Here is a 21003-nt window from a genome sequence, read left to right as displayed (position 1 = left end):
GCCCATATGGACTGATATGAAGGGGTACCTTTCCCTATCTTTTCCTTTCATGATTGAAATACCACTAATGCGATTGATTCCTCTGGGCTAATCATTTGCCCACTCAAAATACAAAGACTCCAAGGAGGACTAACTTTTTAAGTCCTTAACATTGGAATATCCATTCACTTATCAGATTAATTGCTTTCTTGATCCAAAATATAAGAAGGAGTGAGGCAGAGTTGGCAAAAAAGAAGAAAAGTGAGGTAGGAAGGTGATGAGACATATTATCCAATTCCCTGGAGTCATCCCCAAATGTAACCTTGGATGCTATATATTTATTTTTGGTGTTGAAAATGACTGCAGGAGGCTCTGTTCACACTTTAAGTACTATGATTGCTAGATTCTATATGAATTATCATTCAGACTGGGCACTCTTCAATCAAGAAGTTGAGTTGCTACCAGCTACCACCTTAAATCTTAGAAGATTGTTCTTAATTGTAATGGGTAGAGAGCAAATATTTGGCTTTAGCATAAAGCAGGTCTGTGCATTTGATTCATTAGTAGGACAAGTGAGGATTTGAAAACTGTTCTCCCTATTGAACTCTGAGCCTTGTCATGTTTTCAAAGAATTGGCACTGAAGTTGTGGAAGGGATACAGCAGACAACAAAACTTCAGTTATTTAAATTTCAGTTTAAAAAATACTTTACATAATCTAAAGGTAAATGTATAAGTCTGTTCAGTTTTAGGCATTAGCAAAGTCTTATTCTGTTAAAAATGGAGAAAGCTTTTGGGAAATATTATTTAACAGCATATTTTGAAATAGAAGCGATGTTTATTTCAGATAAGGAAAAGAAAGTTGAAATATTTTTAAAAATTAATGATAGTTTAGCATCATTTTAAGAAAAAAATATTCTCTAGAAAAAAAAACAGAGAATAAGAGTTACCGCAAAATCCTCAACACTTCGAAATGATTTAAAACAGGCTTTATGCCCCAAATGCTGAAAAGTGGTTCTTATACACCAGAGAGTACATGTATGTCCACATAAAGGCAATGCAACAATTAGATAATTCATTCTCTCATCTACAGCCCATCAAGTGGATAAATCTGGGACATAGGCTGTGATTTTTGTACTCCAACTGCATTTTTGGATTTTAGACAAGATAGGAAAAATCGGTATTTGCTCAGGTTCAAGGTTGTTCAAGATAGCTACACAAGGGAGGAGTTGGAGGAAAAGCATAGGAGAGGGTCAGTAGCAGTAGGAGGGTGAAGAGGGGAAAATGCTTCCTTAAAGTCCAATGCTCACCCACCATGTCTGATTCCTAGGAGCCTCACGGCCACATTCAGTATGCACTGATAATACTGATAGCTTGCGTGTATAATACTGATAGCTTGGTGTCACTGTTTTTGGTCCTTTCGTTCAATCTCTGTCAGTATGTTTCCACTCCACATGAGGGCCTGTACAACTTGCCTCTATCATCCATCCCTTTGGGGGAGCTAGTTAAAGTTGCATCATCCCTGCCGGCCCCTGGGAAAACTGCATGAGCAACATTGCCAAGCATCACTGTGTGTGTGCAAGGATCTGTGTTAGCAGTGCAGCTGAAATCTTCTTGAAAGGGCCATCATCTTCCAACATTCTTCCCTTCTCCATATGAACCTTTTAGTTGGAGGACGGGGAGAGGGAGCGAGCTCCGAGGCGATAACCAAGCTGCTAAATTGCTGAGTTGGTTTTAGTTGAAGTGTGAGAAGGTTTTCACGCACACTGACAACATCCTGTTGTTCGGGTGCATTTCTCTGTTTCTTGCACATCTGGCTGAACTGGGAGACAGGTGGCTGACTCGGCCTGACTATAGCTGCAGTGGCATCTCTTTTATCAGACGTTTTGACCCACACGAATCCACCAGGTCATGGATGCAGTGACCGTGTATCACGGCAAAATTAGCCGGGAAACCGGGGAGAAGCTCCTGCTTGCTACAGGTCTGGACGGCAGCTATCTGCTAAGGGACAGTGAGAGCGTCCCGGGAGTCTACTGCCTGTGTGTGCTGTGAGTATGCAGCCGTGGGGACCTACGGAGGGCAAAGGTGGTGGGTGGGCTGTGGTGGTCGGGCTCAGGCAAGAACACAGGTTGTGGGAGTTTGTGGCCTGAAGGCCTCCTCAGGTCCAGCCCTGGTCCATGGCACACCATACTTCAGCCTAGACAACTCAGGATTTCATTCGCCTGCTCCAGAAAGGCCTCACCAGGGATTTGGGGGGATGGCTACAGAAAATGCCCTTTTGGGTGGGAAAATGTGACCGGGAATTTACCTTCACTTTAAGAAAGACCATGTATCTCATAGAGATGAGCAAGGTGGAGCCCTGGGATGGTGCCTGGGTTAGATTTGGGGTCACAGCTCCTGAGAGAAGGAAAGGTCTTTCTGAGGCTACTTTTAAAGGGATTTGGAGGCCTTATCTCAGACAGACCATCAGATTCAAGGAGAGGAGGAAGATAAGAAACTGAATCCATTACGTGAAGACTGCAACTCATCAGGTCGGGATAGCAGATGTTTGTGAGTCAAACTGCTCTCTGGATCTGCTTAATTTGCTTCCTTTTAGAAGATTTGTGTGTAGGGCAGGGGATTTCAGAAATAGGACCCTTAAAAAAAAGCTAGGTGTGACCACAGTTGTAAAGAGCAGAGAAGGAAAACACTCTTGTTATGATTCAGCCTTGCCTTTTACCTAGGCATGTTTCAGTCTGAATTCCCATTTTGAATCAGATGTATCTTCATCTTTGCTCCAGGGCTCCAGAGACAGATATATCTGAGACCTAATCTTGTGCTAGGCAGATGCTAGGTTTGTGACCTCAGGCAAGTTAATCTCTCAGTTCTCTCAACCATAAAATGGGTGTAATACTACTAAGTACCTCAGCATGGATTAAATGCCATACTGCATGCAAAAATACTTGGCACTGGGATCTGACCCACAGTAAATATTCAATGTGAGGCATCCTTTGTTCAGTCTGATTTCTTTTAGTACATACGCATGGGTGTATTTCTAGGCAAGGGCCTAGCACTTTTTGGCAGCAAAATAAAAACAATGATGAAAATACCAGTCAGTCCCTCAAGCAGTCTCCTGACAGAAACAAAATGAGGGAAAATGCTTTGTAGTAAATTCAGTATCTAATGACACACTGCAAGATTTTGAGGTATGTTCTGGGTTAGTGAAGAAATGTTACATCAAAGTTGGTGTTAGGGACTTTTAATTGCATATATTTTTAAGAAATGGGAAATCTATGTTTGTGGCGGCTCTCAATTAACCAGAATATACCTATTCTCTGGCCATACTAAGTGGATTTATTATAAAAGATTCAAGGAAAATATGTGGAAGCTATTGAATCTCTTGGGCATGAATTTTTATGTTTTGCTTATAATATTGTCTTTCCTGGTTAGGAGTTAAGGAAGGTCGTTGAAAGCCAACTGATGTTTTCAGACTCTTATTAAAAGAAGGTGGAAGAGTGAGTGGGCAAGTGAAAGGGGCTGCTTTAAAAGTTAACAAAAGATGTGACGGGTTCCTTAATCTAGAGGTACAAAAAGAGGGTACAAAAGAAGCCTTAGCAGGAGAGGGAGAGCAGGGGATGGTATGTGGCAAGACTCACCTAAGGCTTCAGCCACACTTCCTTGCTGTTTCTCAAGTATGTCAGGCACGCTCTTTCATTAGGGTCTTTGCACTTGTTCCTTTTGTCAAAAATATATTCAATTCACATATTTCTTCAGCTCTGTCTTTCTTCAGAGGGAACTTTCTTGATCACTCTATCTAAAATAAGTGTTCTCTCCTGGTTTGTCGCTATCCCTTTATGTCTCTTCAAGGAGCTTAAAACTACCTGACATTCGCTTGTTTACTTATTTATCGTTGGGCTTTCCTGCTAAAACATAATCTCCATGGCAGCAGGGACAGTGTGTTTACCGCTGTGTCTCCAGCACTAGGAACACTGTCTGAAACCTCTTGGGCCTGTGGAGACAAATTCTGTTCTTTACCGCAAAGGCAAAGATGCAGGCCCTGGGGAAGTCACTTAATTTTCTGGGCCTTTGTTTCCATATTTGTAAAACAGGAATTGTGATGCATGCCCTACTTTCAGTATAAAATTGGTATAAAGTAAAATATGCAAGAGAAAAGGACAACTTTAGCCTTTTGCCGAGACCATGTCAGGAATTAATTTAGGCAGATAAGAAATTCTCAAACATTTAGTTTTCACTCAAAGTGAATCTTGTATAAATACAGTTTTTATAACTCTTAGTTCTCCATGAAAACCTCCTTATGAAGTAGTACAAAATAGAGTTAGGCAAATTGGGGGTCCTTGGGCTGTTAGAGTGATAGCTAGACTGTGCTGCAGAGGGAAGATACATTGCCTTTTTTTTTTTTTTGATAACATTGTCTTTTATCAGTTTATTAACCTTTTTGAGTCCAGGGTGCCTTCTGATAAACAAAAATATTTCATGCTCCCTTTTGCCACTATACTGTAATAACAACAAAATCAGATTTTATTTTGAAATGCACCATGTACTTATTTTAAAACAAAATATTTAGGTTTATCATATAAACTAAAGAGTGGAAATAAAGTAGATGTAAAATAGAAATACTTATGTAAATGGTGCTATATACATATGCCATAAACACATGATCAGCAAGATAGAGCTAAACAAACATGCATTCATTGCAGGTTCACTTGAAATGGTTTATCAGTCTACTTTTCTTTTTTCTCACCATCCAAGAAGGTTTTCTTGAACTTTATTTTCTGTATTTTTATTGTAGGAGTAACAATTGCCTTTCGAATTATATGTACCTCTTTCCTACTTCTGGATTCTCCTAATCACGATCTTTACATATGTCTTTGAAAGTTTTCTACTCTTCAGTTTTAGAAAATTGAATCTCATTCTAAAGGCACTAAAGACATTTTCCATTCATAGGATTGCTCACCTTCATTTAAAGTGAGAAGTTTTATTTTTCATTCAATTTTTCTAAATAAATCTAGATTTTTGTATAAGTCAATTTAAAAATAGTCCCTTATAGGTAATACCTATTCATTATAGAAAAGTTGAAAAATAAAGATAATGGAAATCAAGGAGAAGTTCTTTATACTTTAATAACCTAAAGACATCTATTATTGAAAGTTAACTGGGTTTTCTTCTGTAGTTTAATGAAGTGCATTGTATTTTAAGTACACGTGCTCTTGTAATATTATATTCTGCCTCATTTTCCACTTAACATGAAAAAGCCCACTTATGTATCATGTTATTACAAATGATTTTAAAGCATTATTTTTAATGGATGCATGAAAGTCCAGTCCTTGGATACACCATATTTTACTTAAACAATCATCTTTTCTCAGACATTTGAATCACTCCATTTTTTGCTATTATAAATTCCAGCATGATTCATATTTTAGTGCATACATGTTTCTTTGGATTTATGATTATTTTCTTATAAATAAGTTCCGGAAACAGAATTTTTAGGTCAGAAAACATGAACAGCTTAGTATTTTTGATGTATGTATGATCACCATTTTTTTTTCCTAAATCGTTTTTCTAGTTTATATGATCACCAGTGAAGCGTAAGAGTGTCTGTTTCACAGTCCCCTCTCAAGGATTGAGTATTCTTGTTTAAAAAAAAATTCTCCTTGAAATAGAGTATTTGCTCTTTATTTTATATTTCTTTGATTAGTGCTTGAATGTCTTTTATATGGTTGTTAAACTGTTCTGCTTTCTCCTTCATGATTTGGCTCTTTGTGCACTTTGCCCCTTTAACTCTTTGAACATTAATCTTTTACTTTGTGAGTTTTTATGTATAAACCCTTGATCTGTTGTGCTTGTTTCAGGTATCTTTTCTCAGTTTGGTGTTTGCCATTACTTCTTTTTATGCAAAAAAATTAATATTTTTAGTAATCAAATCCATCACTCATTTTCTTTGTATTTTTATTTCTTCTTTTGCTTCCCAGCTTAGAAAGTCTTTCTTCTTCCACAGATGTTGTAAAACTGCACTTCACTTTTTGTTTTAAATTTATGGTTTAGTTACTTTACGTTTAACTCTTTAATTTCATTTGTAATTTTATTTTGATGTTAAGAAAGGATGTAAATTGATTTTGTTTCCAGATAGCTAGCAATTGTCCAATTTTAATTTAAAAGTAGACTTTACAGACCTCATTGATTTGTTAGCCTGCTATACCATATATTAAGTTCTTATATATAACAATTGTTGTTTCTGGACTACCTAATTGGCTGAATTTATACATTTATTTTTGTACCACTAGAACTACAGTGTGTTGAATGTTGTAAAACATAAATTTTCTTTTCTTTTTCTTTTTTCTATTCTTGCCTGTTGGCTTTTTTAAGTGAACTTTAGAATCATTTTGTTAAGGTAAAAAAATCCAACTGGGATTGCATTAAACTCATCAAATTAAGAAGGAATTGTTCTCTTAGAGAATTTAGTCTTTCCATCCAAAAATGTGGCATATCTTTCAATTTATTCATTTTTTATATGTATCCATTAGCAAAGTTTTCTCGTTTTCTTCCTATAGGTCCTGCACATTTTTTGATAAACTTATTTCTAGTTATAATATGCATAAATTTTTTGTTTCTATCTTGAGTGGAATCTTTTCCCCTTGGATTTTATGTTGCATAGAAAAGCTACTGATTTTTTTTTTCACATAGGCAGGCACCAGGAATTGAACCTGGGTCTCTGACATGGCAGGCAAGAATTTTGCCTCTGAGCCACTGTAGCACTGCCCAAAAGCTACTGATTTTATGTACTCTTCTTGCAATACAAATACAATATTTTTTCCTTTAACCTCTTTGGTTTTTTAGAAATATCAAGTTTATTTTCACTGTGGTACATATGTACCCTCACATTTCTTCCATTCTCTTCCTCAATATGGATAGCCATTGGGGAAATACTGAATGCTCATTGAGATAGTTTGATGGTGATAAAAGGAAAACTAGTTTAAAATTTTTTAAATCATTAGTTTGAAGAAATAACTTACTTCCATAATTAGTATCCTTCTGTACATATATGACTTTGCTATTTATTTGATGGAAGATTTGGAAAGAGACGTGCTATTATATTTTTAACCTCAAGGTCACATAATAAAGTCATGTAACATATGTCTTTAGATAAAAGGATAATTATTGTTTCATTCTTTAAGGTTTAAAGTGATGACTAGGAATGAAATGCCTATCAAATAAGTAAATTGGAAGAGAGGCGGAGAGAGCAGTAATGTGGCAAGGAACTCAAAAGAGTGTGAGATTATAACTTCATCTACATTTAGTTTTTTAATACAATTGGATATATGTGTTGTTGATGCATTTATATTCATGATAATTTAAGTCACCAAAATTACTTTTGATTTTCTGAGTACAATTCATTAATGGCATAGTGAGCCTGAAGGTCAGCCTACAATTCAATTGACCACACATAAACCACTAAATGGACAATTCATAGGCAAATAAATCAAGGGCTGACTCTAGCTGGCAATGTAAAATTGAAATTGCAAGATTGGTCTGCAGATGTCATTTAGCTTAAGGGAAGAGGAAGTGTGTGTTGAGCTCTTCTGGGCTCTCCTATCCTGGCTTCTTCCCTTCTGCCCCTTCCCCCACGGTCCACCTCACTGAAGGAGCTCCAGCCCTATTGCCAAGCAGATTCCCTCCCTTTTTGAGAACTGTGCTATTGAAATTGTTTTTAAGACCAATTTGTTCATTCATTCATTCATTCCCTCCAGAAGCCCATAGTATTAGGAGAAGCTAATATAGGAGAGACCCACATAGAGTGGTGATTAAGAGCACAGACCTTCAAGCCAGAAATCTCTGGGTATGTATTTCAACCCTGCCACTTAACCAGCTATTTTATCTTGGGCAAGCTGTCTAATCTTTTTGTGCCTCAGTTTGCTTTTCTTCAAAATGGGGGTGATGATAATTATAGTACTTATTGCATAGGGTTATAAGGATTGTTACATGAGTACAGTACTTAGAACATGTAGTAGATGTTTGTTAACATCAACAAAAGATCTATAAATAATTGTACTATAAGATTAGACCATCATAAGGATATATAAATAAAACATTATGTGGCAGTTCAGGAGAAGGAGGGATTATATTTATTGTTGTGACTCATTGAAACTGGTATTACATATTTTGATCATCAGATTTGAAGCTGAATGACTTTTGACTGTTCTGAAAATTCAAATTCACTCTGAAAGAATGAAGATTGAATGATAGGAAATTCAGAAACTTCTTGAATTGGAGTATAGTGTCAACAATGACAGCTTTGTAGAGGTTACCATTCTTTTGGATATAAAAATTCTGAACTATTTATTTAAAAATCAAGTGCCTTGCATTTTACATTTAGCATTAGTTTGAATAGATGTAGAGGGCATCAGTGCTAGCTTGCTTTATTTGTGGTTTTATGAAGGAGTCAGTTATAGCTAAATCTTTTCTTTAGTTTTTGAAGTGGTATAAAAAAGGAAATGATATGGTTTTGTCCGTTTCAAATCTGTCCTCAACACTGACCCATTGAAAATATAAAAAATATGTCAAATTGCCCATTTCTAATCAGAATATTTTTTAAGGGTTGGAGATATCTTTTGGTAAAGACAAATTTTAATATCAGAAGGGACTGGATCAACACATGCTTTATAGTCATTAAAATACGAAATATTAGTTAAGAAAATTAATTAATGGTAGCAACAAAAACAACTCTACTGATCTCTCTCAATTATTCATTTTCTAGACTTTTTTTTTCATGATACAATTTGAATTCTGATATAGAAAGCCCAACAAATGTTTTAATGGAGAAAAAAGTTGAAATTATGCTACGTTCCTGGTTTTTCTGTATTAATGGAGGGGGTAAGAGGAAAGATAATCCTAAAAAGGATGTAACAATTTTTAAAGATGAATTATATTTTTCTCATTTTTTATTTGCTTAGACTAGATTTGTAATACTTCTAATGGGAATTCTGCTTTTTTCCCTTTTATAAAATGTTATGTTACTTAAACAACTTTATAGGGAAAATTAATATCCAAGAAGGCATTGATATTAGTTTCAATTTACTTCTAGTTTATATAAATACATAGATATTCAGTTTTGAATAGAATTAATGCAGCATATTCTTGTGACCGTGTTTTCCAACTAAGGTCATTTTATATGTACATAGTCCATATATTTAAAATATTCTGAAAAATATAGAACTCTAATACATTTGAATTTTGACATAGTTTTGAACTATTTCTGCTACCGGTCCCTTATTTTGAGTAATTATTCCTCATTTTGGGGTATTTAGATTAATTCCATTTTTTCACTATTAAAAATAGAACTACTATGAAATCTTTGTCAAAGTGCTTTTTCCTTATAATTTATTTCTTTGGAGTGTGTGAAGATGAGCAAGTTTATTTAGGTCAAAAGTATGCATGGTTAAAAAAAAGTATACATGGTTTTATAGCTCTTTGTACAAATTGCTGTTTGTTTCCTAGAATAGTGATTATCAATGGGTGGGAAGAGAGTATATGTAATTTGAAAAGGCATATTCAATATTTTAGTTTAATTTTATATTATGAAATCATTGTTTCAAAATACAAAGTGCAGAAAGTAAAACTATAAAATCTGTGGAAGAAGAGGTGAAACGGTTGAGAGTCACTGTTCTATGAAGACTGAAACAATTGACAAACCTTCAGCTTATATTAAAATCATATTGCATTCATTAAGCATGGACTGAGTAACTAGGGGGGAGGTGGCACAGTAGTGCCCTGGGTGGGTGAAAAAAGTCAATTTGGCATTGCAAAATTACCATCAATATTTCCAGCGAGATGGGAGACTTCCCTTTGCATTTTAGATCAGTACTTCTCTGTCTTTAATGTACATACAAACAAACTTGAGATCTTGAAAAAATACAGGTTCTGATTCAGTAGTATCGGTGTGGGGCCTAAGATTTCCCAGTTCTAACAAGATCCCAGGTGATGCTGATCCTGCTCTTCTGGGGACCGCAATTTGAATTGCATGGTTTTAGAACTTCCATTCATGACATATTAGTATGAAAGTTATTTACAGGGGCTCCTTGATCATTTACTTCAGTAGCTTGAAAGTAGCACAGTGGAATTGCTACAATTTTGCTCATTCATAAATTAGAGGGGGGGCACAGGAAATGGCTAATATTAGATTGGTCAATCATGAAAAGTTTTATGTGTCATTGACATCAGGTTGTTCAGAGAATGAAGAAGGTAACTTTTGAAGTGGTACTTGGGTTCCTGCTACTTAACTGAAAGTGAGATAAGATCAAATTCGTTAGGAAACAATTTTCAAAACAGACCCATTTAGTGATGCAAGTGTTCTAAAAAATGATCATGGTGATGAATACACAACTATGTGGTGATATTGTGAGCATTGATTGTGCACCATGTATAGAAAGTATGTGTGTGAAGATTTTTTTCAATAAAAAAATTAAGGAGAAAACAAAAACAAAAAACCCAGACCCATTTATTTTGCCTAAATGAGGATGACTTGAGAGTATGAAGATAAAATCATTTTATTAATTAAAGGCCAATGTTTTAGAAAGTAAAAACTGGATGCTTACTGATTTGCTTATATTGTTGCTGAGATTTTAAAAAGTACATTTCCACATCACCCTTAATTAGACAGAATTATTGCATTAATTGCTTCCCATAGGGAAAATGGAACTAAGGGCCTATGCTATTTCCCTTGTTGTGTTCCCATTTTGAGTTCCCATGGTGAAAAATGGACATCAAAGCTCTTGCCTTGTTTCCTGTAGTTACTGAAATCAGTGTGTTTTGAGGTAGATTTCAATTGCTTAAAAAAGCCAAAAGACTGTAACACTGTAATATTTTATATTTATTCAGCATGTTATATAATGCATATCTTAACCTACTTTTTATATTGTCTAAAAATTCTAGCAAAGTCTTCATACCAAAAATGAAGCATATCATATAATAACACCAGAAATTAAATTGACCTTTTGCATTGTCTCCCAAATCAAATGAATCTGTTTAGAGTGTTTTAGATAATTTTGTTGTTGTTGTTCTTTAGGTAATCAGTACTGATGAATATAAATTAAAGGTATAGGAATTTAATTCACATGTTTAACGACTTTTAGTTCTAAGGAGGTTAATGGTAAATGTAGTCAGTTGAGCATGACCTTCTGTTTGGAATGCTTTAGCATCATCTGTTCCTTGTAAATTTAAACATTTTGATTTTAACCAAAATTTACTGGGTTTCCTAACCAAAGATCCAATACTGACATAAATTTATGCCCAAGAGAAAGAGAAACTGTATTAAGTAAAACCTTGTTGATTCAGAGTCATAGTTTGAATTAATTTAGTGTGAAATTCACCTTAATTTTCTATGAAGTAAATATTTATTAGGCAAACTAAATAGCATTGTCATATATATTAAAATAAAATAACTAATATATATGCATTATGGTGTGTGGATCAAGAGCTGGGGCTCTGGAGTCAAATGGGCTTGATTCAAATCACAGCTCTACTGTCTGCTTTCTAGTGTGCCTTTGGTTATTTAACTTCTTAAAGCTTCAATTTCCTCATCTTTGAAAATAATTTCACAATATAAAGTTCATAAGATTGTTGTGAGGTCCAAAGGAGATAATATGTGTAAAGCATGTAGTAGAAATCAGTTATACTGTGTGCGCGCACACTGAGTAATGGGGGAGAAGTTTTAACCCATTTAAAAAGACACGCAGTTGTCAAGTACTTTAGCAATACTTTTTTTTTTTTTTTACTCTGGAATTTATCGGAGCATCACTGTGGACAAACCTACAAAATCTCATGCCTACTCAAGTTTCCATGTACTATGATGTTCAATTAAGCTGTCCACATAAGTTATATTAGGAAATGCACTAGTCAAAATATAAACTTTGTACCAAATAAACATTTTTTGCTTTAGTCTCAAATATAAGTTAAAGTTTTAAAATATGAATTACCATCTATTTTCAACACCCTGCAGTATTGACATTCCTTTTTCTTCCTCATGCAAAAACAGTTTTTAATTTGTACATTTAGTCACTGTCATTATACACTCTAGGCATTCCTAGATTATTCCATGTCAGTCTTTATCGTCTATTTTTCCTTCTGATTTCATTTGTGCCCCGAGGCCTCCTCCCTCTATCATTCTCACATTCAACTTCATTCACTGTTCTAATATTATTGTACTACAGTTAGGTAGTATTGTGCTATCCATTTCTGAATTTTTACAGCACTCCTTTTTAATATAAATTACTATTACTTTTATAATATTGTATTATAAATGTAATCATACTATATTATTTTAATAATTCATATTATTAATATTTCTACTAATTTGAGTAGGCTTGGCAGTACTTAACTCACTGAAATGTTTTTACTTTGAGTCTCTACATTTACTTAAAAATAATAAGACTATGGTTTCTTAAAAGTTTTTAATAATTCTTGTATTTTACCATGACAATAGTTCCCTCATTTCTTTCTGTCCAGATAGTCTTTCACCTAGACAAATCAATTCCTTAGGAGTGTGAGTTCCCACATGTAAAAAAGTGAAAAAGAAGGCTCATTGTAAAATGTGATAAGGCAGATGTAATATGCAAGCAAGTTAGATTGCTGGGCTTTTCTTCCTATGAATGCAATGGCACCATATATGTGTGTCCCAGTATATTTAACATTTATATGCAATGGTGAACTGAAATTTAGAGCATTCAATGTTCTTTTGGAACTTTTCAGTAATGGAAGTTTATTCTTTCACAGGTATCAAGGTTACATTTATACATACCGAGTGTCCCAGACAGAAACAGGTTCTTGGAGTGCTGAGGTATAGCTCTTTTATTTATTTGTTTATTTTTGCGTGTTTACCAGGGAGGTATTTGAAATTGAGGCTGGTTTTATAAAAAGCATTTGAATCAGAAATTTCCAAAACAATGATCAATTCAATTCACTAAAACCACAATCCATAATTGTTCATGTATAATTAAAAAGCCTTGAGAGAATTTTTGTCACAGTCCTGTTCAGGTGCCTTTGTATAGAGTGGGCTGACTTTGGGGTAAAGATAAAAAATCTGAAGGAATGTGTCAAACTTTCAGTGACTATCTGAAATTTTGGAAATCTTATCAGATGTCAAAAATAGGAGTTTTAGTTTGTTACGCTACTGGAATGCAATATACCAGATATGGGGGAATTTATTAAGTTGCAAGTTTACAGTTCTAAGGCTGTGCAGATTAAGGCACCCAGAGAAAGATACCTTGACTCCAAAGAAAGGTTTGATGATGTTCTGTGTTTCTTTCTCAGCTGGGAAGGCACATGGGGACATCTGCTAGCTTTCTCTCCTGGCTTCTTGTTTCATGACCCCCCCCCCCCCCAGGGGTGTTTTCCTTCTTCATCGCCAAATTTCTCTGGCTGCATGGGCTCTGTGGCTCTTTCCAAAATGCTTCCCTCTTAAAGGGCTCCCGTAAGCAACCCCATCTTGAATGGGTGGAGACACATCTCCATGGAAACCATCTAATCAAATGTGACCACCCACAACTGGGTGGCTCACATCTCCATGGAAATAACTTAATAAAAATGATCCCACGCAGCAATATTGAATGAGGATTAAAGAACTTGGCTATTCTGGCGTACACAATAGATTAAAACCTGCACAATAGATAAACAATTAAATCAGTAATTATTTTGCTGGATGATACTAATATGAGTGCTAGTGCTATGGGGTAATTTAAAAAACATGACTTTTGTTTTCTAAAAACCTATAATATCTTTGGGAGATACAAGTAACATCAAATTAAACAGTTGGAGCCTGAGCTTTGTTATTAGGTGGGCCTAGATCAGAGGTCTGGTCCTACCACCCTTCCTTGCTAGCTCTATGACCTTTGGCAGATTACTTAACTTTACTGTGACCCATCTGTAAAATTAGCCTAAGAATAGTTTCATACTCTTAGGGTTCATTTTGAAGATTAAATGAGATAATGCATCTAAAGAAAGCTCTTAGCACAGGGTCTGGGATTTAGCAAGCCCTTCAAAATGTCAGATCCCCCAAACTGCTGAACAATATGAGACTGTATATAGTCAAGTGTTAAGTTATCTAGCATAGGAGTTCAAAGAAGGGAGAGTTTTCAATTGTAATCACAGCTACTATACACGTGGAGGCAGGACTTCCAGCTGAACCATGTGGGAAGAACTTGGATAGGTAGAATAGAGAAGAAGGAGTATGCAATGGTTTTTTTAAACTATGCTCTGCAGAATCTTAGGGTTCTTCTAGCTGGCTGCCTTGGGGCTGCCTGGGGTGGGGCAGGGAGAGGGGAGGTTACGAGAGAGAGGAGGGGATAAATGGGCAGGCTTTTGGGTCCCCACCTCAGCTTCAACTGGAATAGTCCCATTTGTTTTGATTATAAACTGGGGTTTTGAATAAGACTTCATTAGAATAAAGGGTTCTGCTGCTTTTAAAACCTTTGAAAGCCACTGTACCATTGCAAGAAATGCCAGTGGAGTAAATCTATTTTCTAGAGGTCTTTCCAACTAAAACTTTCAACCTCAAATGATTTTCTGGTTTCTGACTCTTTAAAAACAGTCCATCTTTATAGTGACAGTTCTTACTATCAGCTGTTTGAGCACATAAATACTAATATCATCCTCTATTAATAACTCAATCTATATATTTAAGAAAGTTTAAAGTCTAGACTTAAAAAATTAAATAGCTCTAAACTTTAAAATTTGATCAGTAAACTATACAGCACAAATTTTGAACTATAAATATTTTGAATTATTAAGATGAATTAGGGCAGGTTTTCAAAAAACATTGTTAATTTATATCAGTGTAATTAATACTGTGATACTAATTATAGGAAAAGGGGAACCATTTCTAACAAAAACTATTCCTGTTTATTTAAAAAATTCTCTGTATCACTACACAGATGATTGAATAAGAAATTAAATTTCATTTATTATAAAAATAGTTGCACTCATACTTGTATATAATTTGACCAGAAATAGCCATTCTCCCTTAGAGAAGTAGCCTTCAGCTGCTGAAGAATATTTTTTATAGAAGGAATTTTCAATTCTTAGGGTTAAGCAATCTTGTTTTTAAACCTGCTTTCTGTTTCAAGTATAGCATCATATGCAGATTGTTACAGGCTTGTGATCATGCTAAGAAGGAGAGGCTTTCTTGAACCAAAATGCCTACCCCCCTTCCTATTGTCCGGTCTGACTCCATTTTTGTAATAATATTGCAATTATCTCACTTAGAGGGCAAAAGATTAGCATAGATTATCTCCACATGGAAAACAATTCAAAGAATTCTTTAGATTTATTTTGGAAATGTATTGCATGTTTTTCCATCTACTAAATTTGCCTTCCAGTTATGTTTGCTTAGGTGAATATTAAACTCCTCAGGCTCATAGCACTTAACTGGAAGAAATTTCTCTAGGGCATATTGAAGACCAGCTGTGATCCAAAACATGTTTCCATGGATAACTAAGTAGCGACAGTATGGAAAATGTGCACATTTGAACAATAGCGGACTTCATTGACAAGATGGGAGTTGTCAGTGGTGCAATTCTTGTGGTGATTACCACATATTTTCAAAATTGAGTAAATGATAGGTACTTATATTGCTTTTTGGAACAATGCTTTAATTTGTCATGTTGCAGGGAAAAATCATGGCAGTTGTGTTCTGTCCTCTGTGCAAAGATTATGTGAGAAATCTGAAGTCTGAGATTTGTTTCAGATATGGGAATGAAATTGAACCCTAGAGCCACAGAATTATGAAAGACAAATATATATATTTCTAATTTTAGATAGACTTTTAGGTGTGAGAATTTATGTGCATTGTCAGCAGTACATTGTTTTTACTCCAGCTTGACCGGCCCCTTCCACCTTAATAATTTCACTTATTAAACCACTCATAGCGCTATGAATTAGGTCATTTGTTTGCCCATGAAACACTGCATTCCAAATTCACATTGCTTTTATATATCCAGAAGTATTCCTGTTAACATCAATAATCAATTGTTAACTGCATATCAGTTCCCATAAAAGAGATGCCTCTGTTGATACATGGCTTTACAAGCCACAAGAGCAGCTAAAAAGTGTGTGGTTTGAATTTTTTCCACACTGAGGGAGTGTATAGTTTCTCTTCTGGTTGATGACTCCAGTTTCACTACTATTTGGTCCTACCCTATACCAGTTCTGCCTTTAGTTATCTCTGTGGCCTTCAGCAAGTTGATTAATCTCCTTATACCTCTAGTTTTGTATGTGTCAAATGGGAATGCCTAAATCAGCCAATGACTGCCAGTCTGTGAGGAAATAGTGGGGCAAGAGATGGGAAAGTGCTTTGAAAATTATAAAGTGCTCTAAAGAAGGTATAAGGAAGTACTCTCACCTATTACCTGCCTTTTCAGTTTGGAGAGTCTCTTTCGGAAGGACTGTTTGGATCCCTGCAAGAACGACCATGATATTTTGGACAAGATCTCAAATAGAGTCTTAGGACAGTGTTTGGATCATAGAGGTGACTGTAAGAGTATTTTCCATCAATTGAGGCTCCTTGTTGTGTGAGTCTATGGGTAGACACTAATTTATAATGCTAAAAATAGCATTGTATTGAGACCTTTACAGTGTTTTTCATGAAAAGTTATTTACCACAGCATAAGAAATGAACAAGAGTTACTACAGACAGTATGCTATCTCCAGCTTTTAGTCTAGTAGACAGAAAGTCTGCGGCTAGCCTTCATGCGTTTTCATTAAATGCTAAAAAACAAACAGCTCTCACCTCTAAAATCTTCCAGATGGAATAGCTAAAAATAAAAAAGTAACTTTCTTTAAAAACTATCATTGTTCAATTTCTCATAGCAATACCATTTTATTTCATCTGAAATGATAGTTTTGAGCTGATGCCTAAAGCTTGCTTCATAAGCTTTTACAGGGAATTATTTCAGGCAGTGTCTTTGCAAGAGAACTCATGTCAGGAAAGGAGTACACTTGAACAGTCATCTGAAAATAATGATCTCATTAAACACAAACAAATAAATAAAGGTGACCTTATATAACCTTTCATTTTCATGTCATAGAGAAAGCCTTGTGTCACAATGAAGTGTTGATGAAGAGAGCAATTTTGGGGAGGATAGGGAAATTTCTCTGGGAGAAAAAAATTTAAGGTGAAGGATGAGGCAGTTTACATTGTGAGTTACAAGAGCATGAGGACTAAACCATGCATTGTATGCATCACAGTTGTTAATTTTTAATTTCCTGTGTGGCATTTTACATTGTGTAATGATGACAGGGAGTGTTGGTGGTTGTTTCTTTGTTTTTTTTGTTTTTCTGTTTTTGCTCCTCAGAGTTTCTATTAATGACTTGTAAGATTTGTATTTTTTTTCTCTGTTTAACTGCATACTCACTGTTGGTGAATTCATTGTGGGTAATGGGCTGTATACCCTTTGAGATTCAGATGTATGATGGGTAGCAGGCAGGAAGGGCAGGGCAATGAGCAACAGCTGGTACAAACTAATACCACCCTTGGGAGAACCTAAATTACAGCTCATTAGGTCCTCTTGATGGGAAATTCAGCCAACCAAAGTAAGCTCTTCTGGAATGTTGTTTTTCCTTCTTCCTTATGTTTTCAAATATTTGAACAAGTTACACAAATATTACCTCTCTAAGCATCCCTCACATGTTTTATAGGGTTTTTTTTGTATCATTATGAGTTAGGTGAATAATTTGCTTGGCTTTTTATTTTCCAGACAGCACCTGGGGTACATAAAAGATTTTTCCGGAAAATAAAAAATCTCATTTCAGCATTTCAGAAGCCAGATCAAGGCATTGTAATACCTCTGCAGTATCCAGTTGAGAAGTCCTCAGGTAGAGGTACACAAGCTACAACAGGTGAGGTTTACTATTAATTTTTGAGAGGGTTTGGAAGCTCAGAGTTATGAGTCAACCTATTGATAACCATAAGGTTGTAGGAAGTTCTGTACGACATGCAATTAGAAGGTGAGGTAGATGTTAAATCAAGTGAGAAAGATGACTATTAACGTGAGGTAGGTGTTAAATCAAGTGAGAAAGATGACTATTAACGTGAGGTAGATGTTAAATCAAGTGAGAAAGATGACTATTTACATGTTTTGATTTCAATATTCTGTACTGTACAAATTTAATGAAACGCTGCAAAAATACCAAAAATTCTATGAGGCCACATTTTAACCACTTTTCTCTCTTTTTGTTCTCTTCAGTCCTTTTTGTAAATATATAAGTACCATTTCACTTTACTGATTTGGACATTATTCATTTAAAAGATGGAACAATTCAGAGAACATCTGGGCTGTCCTTTACCTTTTTTTTTTTTCTTCAGAGACGTAAAAGCTAATGTTAGCCTGGCCCACATGATACTGAGTTCTGAATTTGTGGTGCTTGAATTCATGAAATTTTACTGTAGTAAAGGAAATTAAATTAGTGGACTTTATTATTCCAGTGGCACAAATTGCTCCACCTTCTCAGCAAAGCTAATTTAGTGTATATTTCAAGCTAAAAACAGAACACAAGCTAATGTCTGCAGCTGTCTGATACATTACTATTTACTCCTCTATTGAAATGGGTTAATCATTTGTTTGATGTAAGAATATATGCCATGATTGAAACTATGTATATTTATGAAAAAGAAAGCAAGTTGTCATCCGTTTTTAGACAGGGACCCAAACTCAGCAATAAACTGACAATTAGACTCAAGTGGTGAATTAAATTAATGAATAGTTAGCCTTAATAATAGAAATGTAAATAGATCTCCAGTTTACACATTGGCTACTTATTCTTTTCAGTTCAGTATTCCATTATTTATAACTTTGTTTTAAATACTGGTTGCTTAAGACATCTGAGTTGTATCATTGTGAGTTTTATGCAGTTGTAAATTTTATAATAGGTTTGAGTAAACTTGTAATTTTAATAATTTGTCTTTTCTTGATGTTATTTTTCTTTAAGGAGAAGAGAAGATCCTGATGTCTGCCTGAAAGCACCATGAAGAAAATAAAAACATTGTACTTTATTTTTAATAATGTAAATATATACTGTGTCTTATAAATTGTAGATGATACAATTCAGTGGGCTACAAATGCATTTCTAAAACCATCATAAGTCCTGTAATAGAAGCATCTAGAATTATGTTAAAACTGAAATGGGCTTTGTGGATAATGAGGAGTATTGAAACAAAGATTGGGAAAAAATCATTCCATTAGGTTATTTTTAGGCATTATATTTAAAAGGGGTAAACAATTCAAAGCTCCCTTTATGAAAGAGTCATAGCAATTCTTGCCAAATACAAATAAAAATAATCCTCATTTTTGTCAAAAATCACCATTTTTAGTGAAATCATATCTTCCAGTTCTTGATTTTAAATGTCTGGCTTGACTGTATGGTAGGAAACTTGGGGTTCCATGTCTTTGTCATATGCAGTTCTACATTGGGTATTATATTCTCCAATAGCTATGGTGTCATAGGTTCTTTTGTGATTTATGAAGCTATGCACTGCAAGAGTGAAGAATTTCTGTTTAATTCTGAAAGAACCTTCTTGCCTAGCGTTCTGATGTAGGACAGTAAAATCTGCAGACCAATAGGAAGTTTTAAATCCCTAGACTTTAAATATGCTCTAAGTGTTTTTTGTATTTGATGCTATAGAACTTGAAATTGTATTTCAAATCTGATAAAGTAGACTTTTCTCCTGTTCATTTACCTCTGCCCCAGTGGATACTACATGTAAAACTTCATCTTGAAGGGAAGCTGCAATAACTGCAGCATACATGTAACTGATTTGCAAGCAGCCTTCCTATTTGGTAATCCATTAGAAAGCTTATGGTTACATTAATTCATTACATTTCCAAGTGACTGAAACCTAAGGAAGAGTCAAATTTTATGCAGTGATGTGTATTTGTATTTTCTTCTCACACTTATATTTTCATGATTTTTGTGATTGATAAATGTCAAGTTGCTCAGGACTCATAGAATTCACTCACTCAACAAACTAATAGGCTCTGGTGATACAGAAGTAAGAACACCTGGACTCTTCCTTCAGCTCACTGTCTAGTTGGATAAGGAAAAAAAAATAATAAAAGACAACCAAAGAAAATAATAAAACACAAGCAATAAAAAACGTCATAAGTGTTTCAGGTTCCCTGTGTGTAGGTAAATCTGTCTTTAGGGGCAGTATGAGTCAACACTGCGATACTCTGGTCCGTGGTCCATAGGAATAAGCTAGGTTTTTTTTTTCTTGCATGGGCAGGCATCAGAAATTGAACCCAGGTCTCCAGCATGGCAGGCGAGAATTCTGTAGAAAAAAGCTAGGTTTTATTTTAAGTTAATAAATTGAAAAAACGGGTCGTACATGAGGTTTGGTGAGCTTGGTTCACGTTAGTGAACTGCTGAGAGATTGAACCCTCTCTGTGTACTGGCAAGATCTGATTTCTAAGCTTTTAAAATGGAAGCTATGGGAGTATAGAGGCAAAGTATGGTCACAGTTATGTATTATAGAAGGTTTACCATTTCTAGAAGTGAAAGCATCACTTTAATTTGAGAAAAGGAATTCAGAAAGGTGACTTTTAAAATGAAATGTGTATGTTTAAATAGTTCGTAATTATTTGTATCTTGAGTTTACCTTTTAATAGGTATGACTAATTTTTATTCTCTTTAATTTGTTCATCCTGGAACTGTCCTAAATATACTATTACATTTGCATGCTCCTTTGACCAGAACCCTTTTAGAAAAAGGTTTTTGAAATATTAATGGAATTTCACATTTTAATAAACTATTTGAAAGTTTTATTTACCTAACTTGTCTTAAAATGTGCCTTTTAAAAATATTCAGAAACAGGTACTATTAATATACTAAATAAAATCTTACTTATATTATTGAACTGATTCCCTGAAAAGGTAAATGTTTTTCTGATTTTGCTACTATCAGACTTTCCAGCTGATGTTTTTTCTCTGTCTCCGTTTGCTGGCGTTTTATTAATAACTGCTTTTTCACTTCCTCTTTCACAA

General features: G+C 34.8%; 1 protein-coding gene across 1 annotated transcript; it reads left to right on the top strand.

The window, feature by feature from the left end:
- Positions 1-1703: 1703 nt before the first annotated feature.
- SH2D1A (SH2 domain containing 1A) lies at positions 1704-20788 on the top strand. The gene is made up of 4 exons (XM_077145094.1): positions 1704-2025; positions 12746-12809; positions 17722-17863; positions 18953-20788. The coding sequence occupies exons 1-4, from the start codon at positions 1889-1891 to the stop codon at positions 18979-18981; spliced, it is 372 nt and encodes a 123-aa protein (XP_077001209.1). The 5' UTR covers positions 1704-1888; the 3' UTR covers positions 18982-20788.
- Positions 20789-21003: the final 215 nt, after the last annotated feature.

The sequence above is a fragment of the Tamandua tetradactyla genome, chromosome X, assembly GCF_023851605.1.
Source record: "Tamandua tetradactyla isolate mTamTet1 chromosome X, mTamTet1.pri, whole genome shotgun sequence".
Classification (NCBI taxonomy): Eukaryota; Metazoa; Chordata; class Mammalia; order Pilosa; family Myrmecophagidae; genus Tamandua; species Tamandua tetradactyla.
The sequence above is the reverse complement of the archived record's forward strand: the minus strand, read 5'-3'. Positions and strand labels throughout refer to the sequence as shown.

Bases quoted from the DNA above. Each gene is read 5' to 3' on its own strand.
- SH2D1A (XM_077145094.1), top strand. From the start codon at position 1,889: ATGGATGCAGTGACCGTGTATCACGGCAAAATTAGCCGGGAAACCGGG. The intron at 12,810-17,721 runs GTATAGCTCTTT...TTTATTTTCCAG, and splicing joins CAGGTTCTTGGAGTGCTGAG to ACAGCACCTGGGGTACATAA. The intron at 17,864-18,952 runs GTGAGGTTTACT...TTTTTCTTTAAG, and splicing joins AGGTACACAAGCTACAACAG to GAGAAGAGAAGATCCTGATG.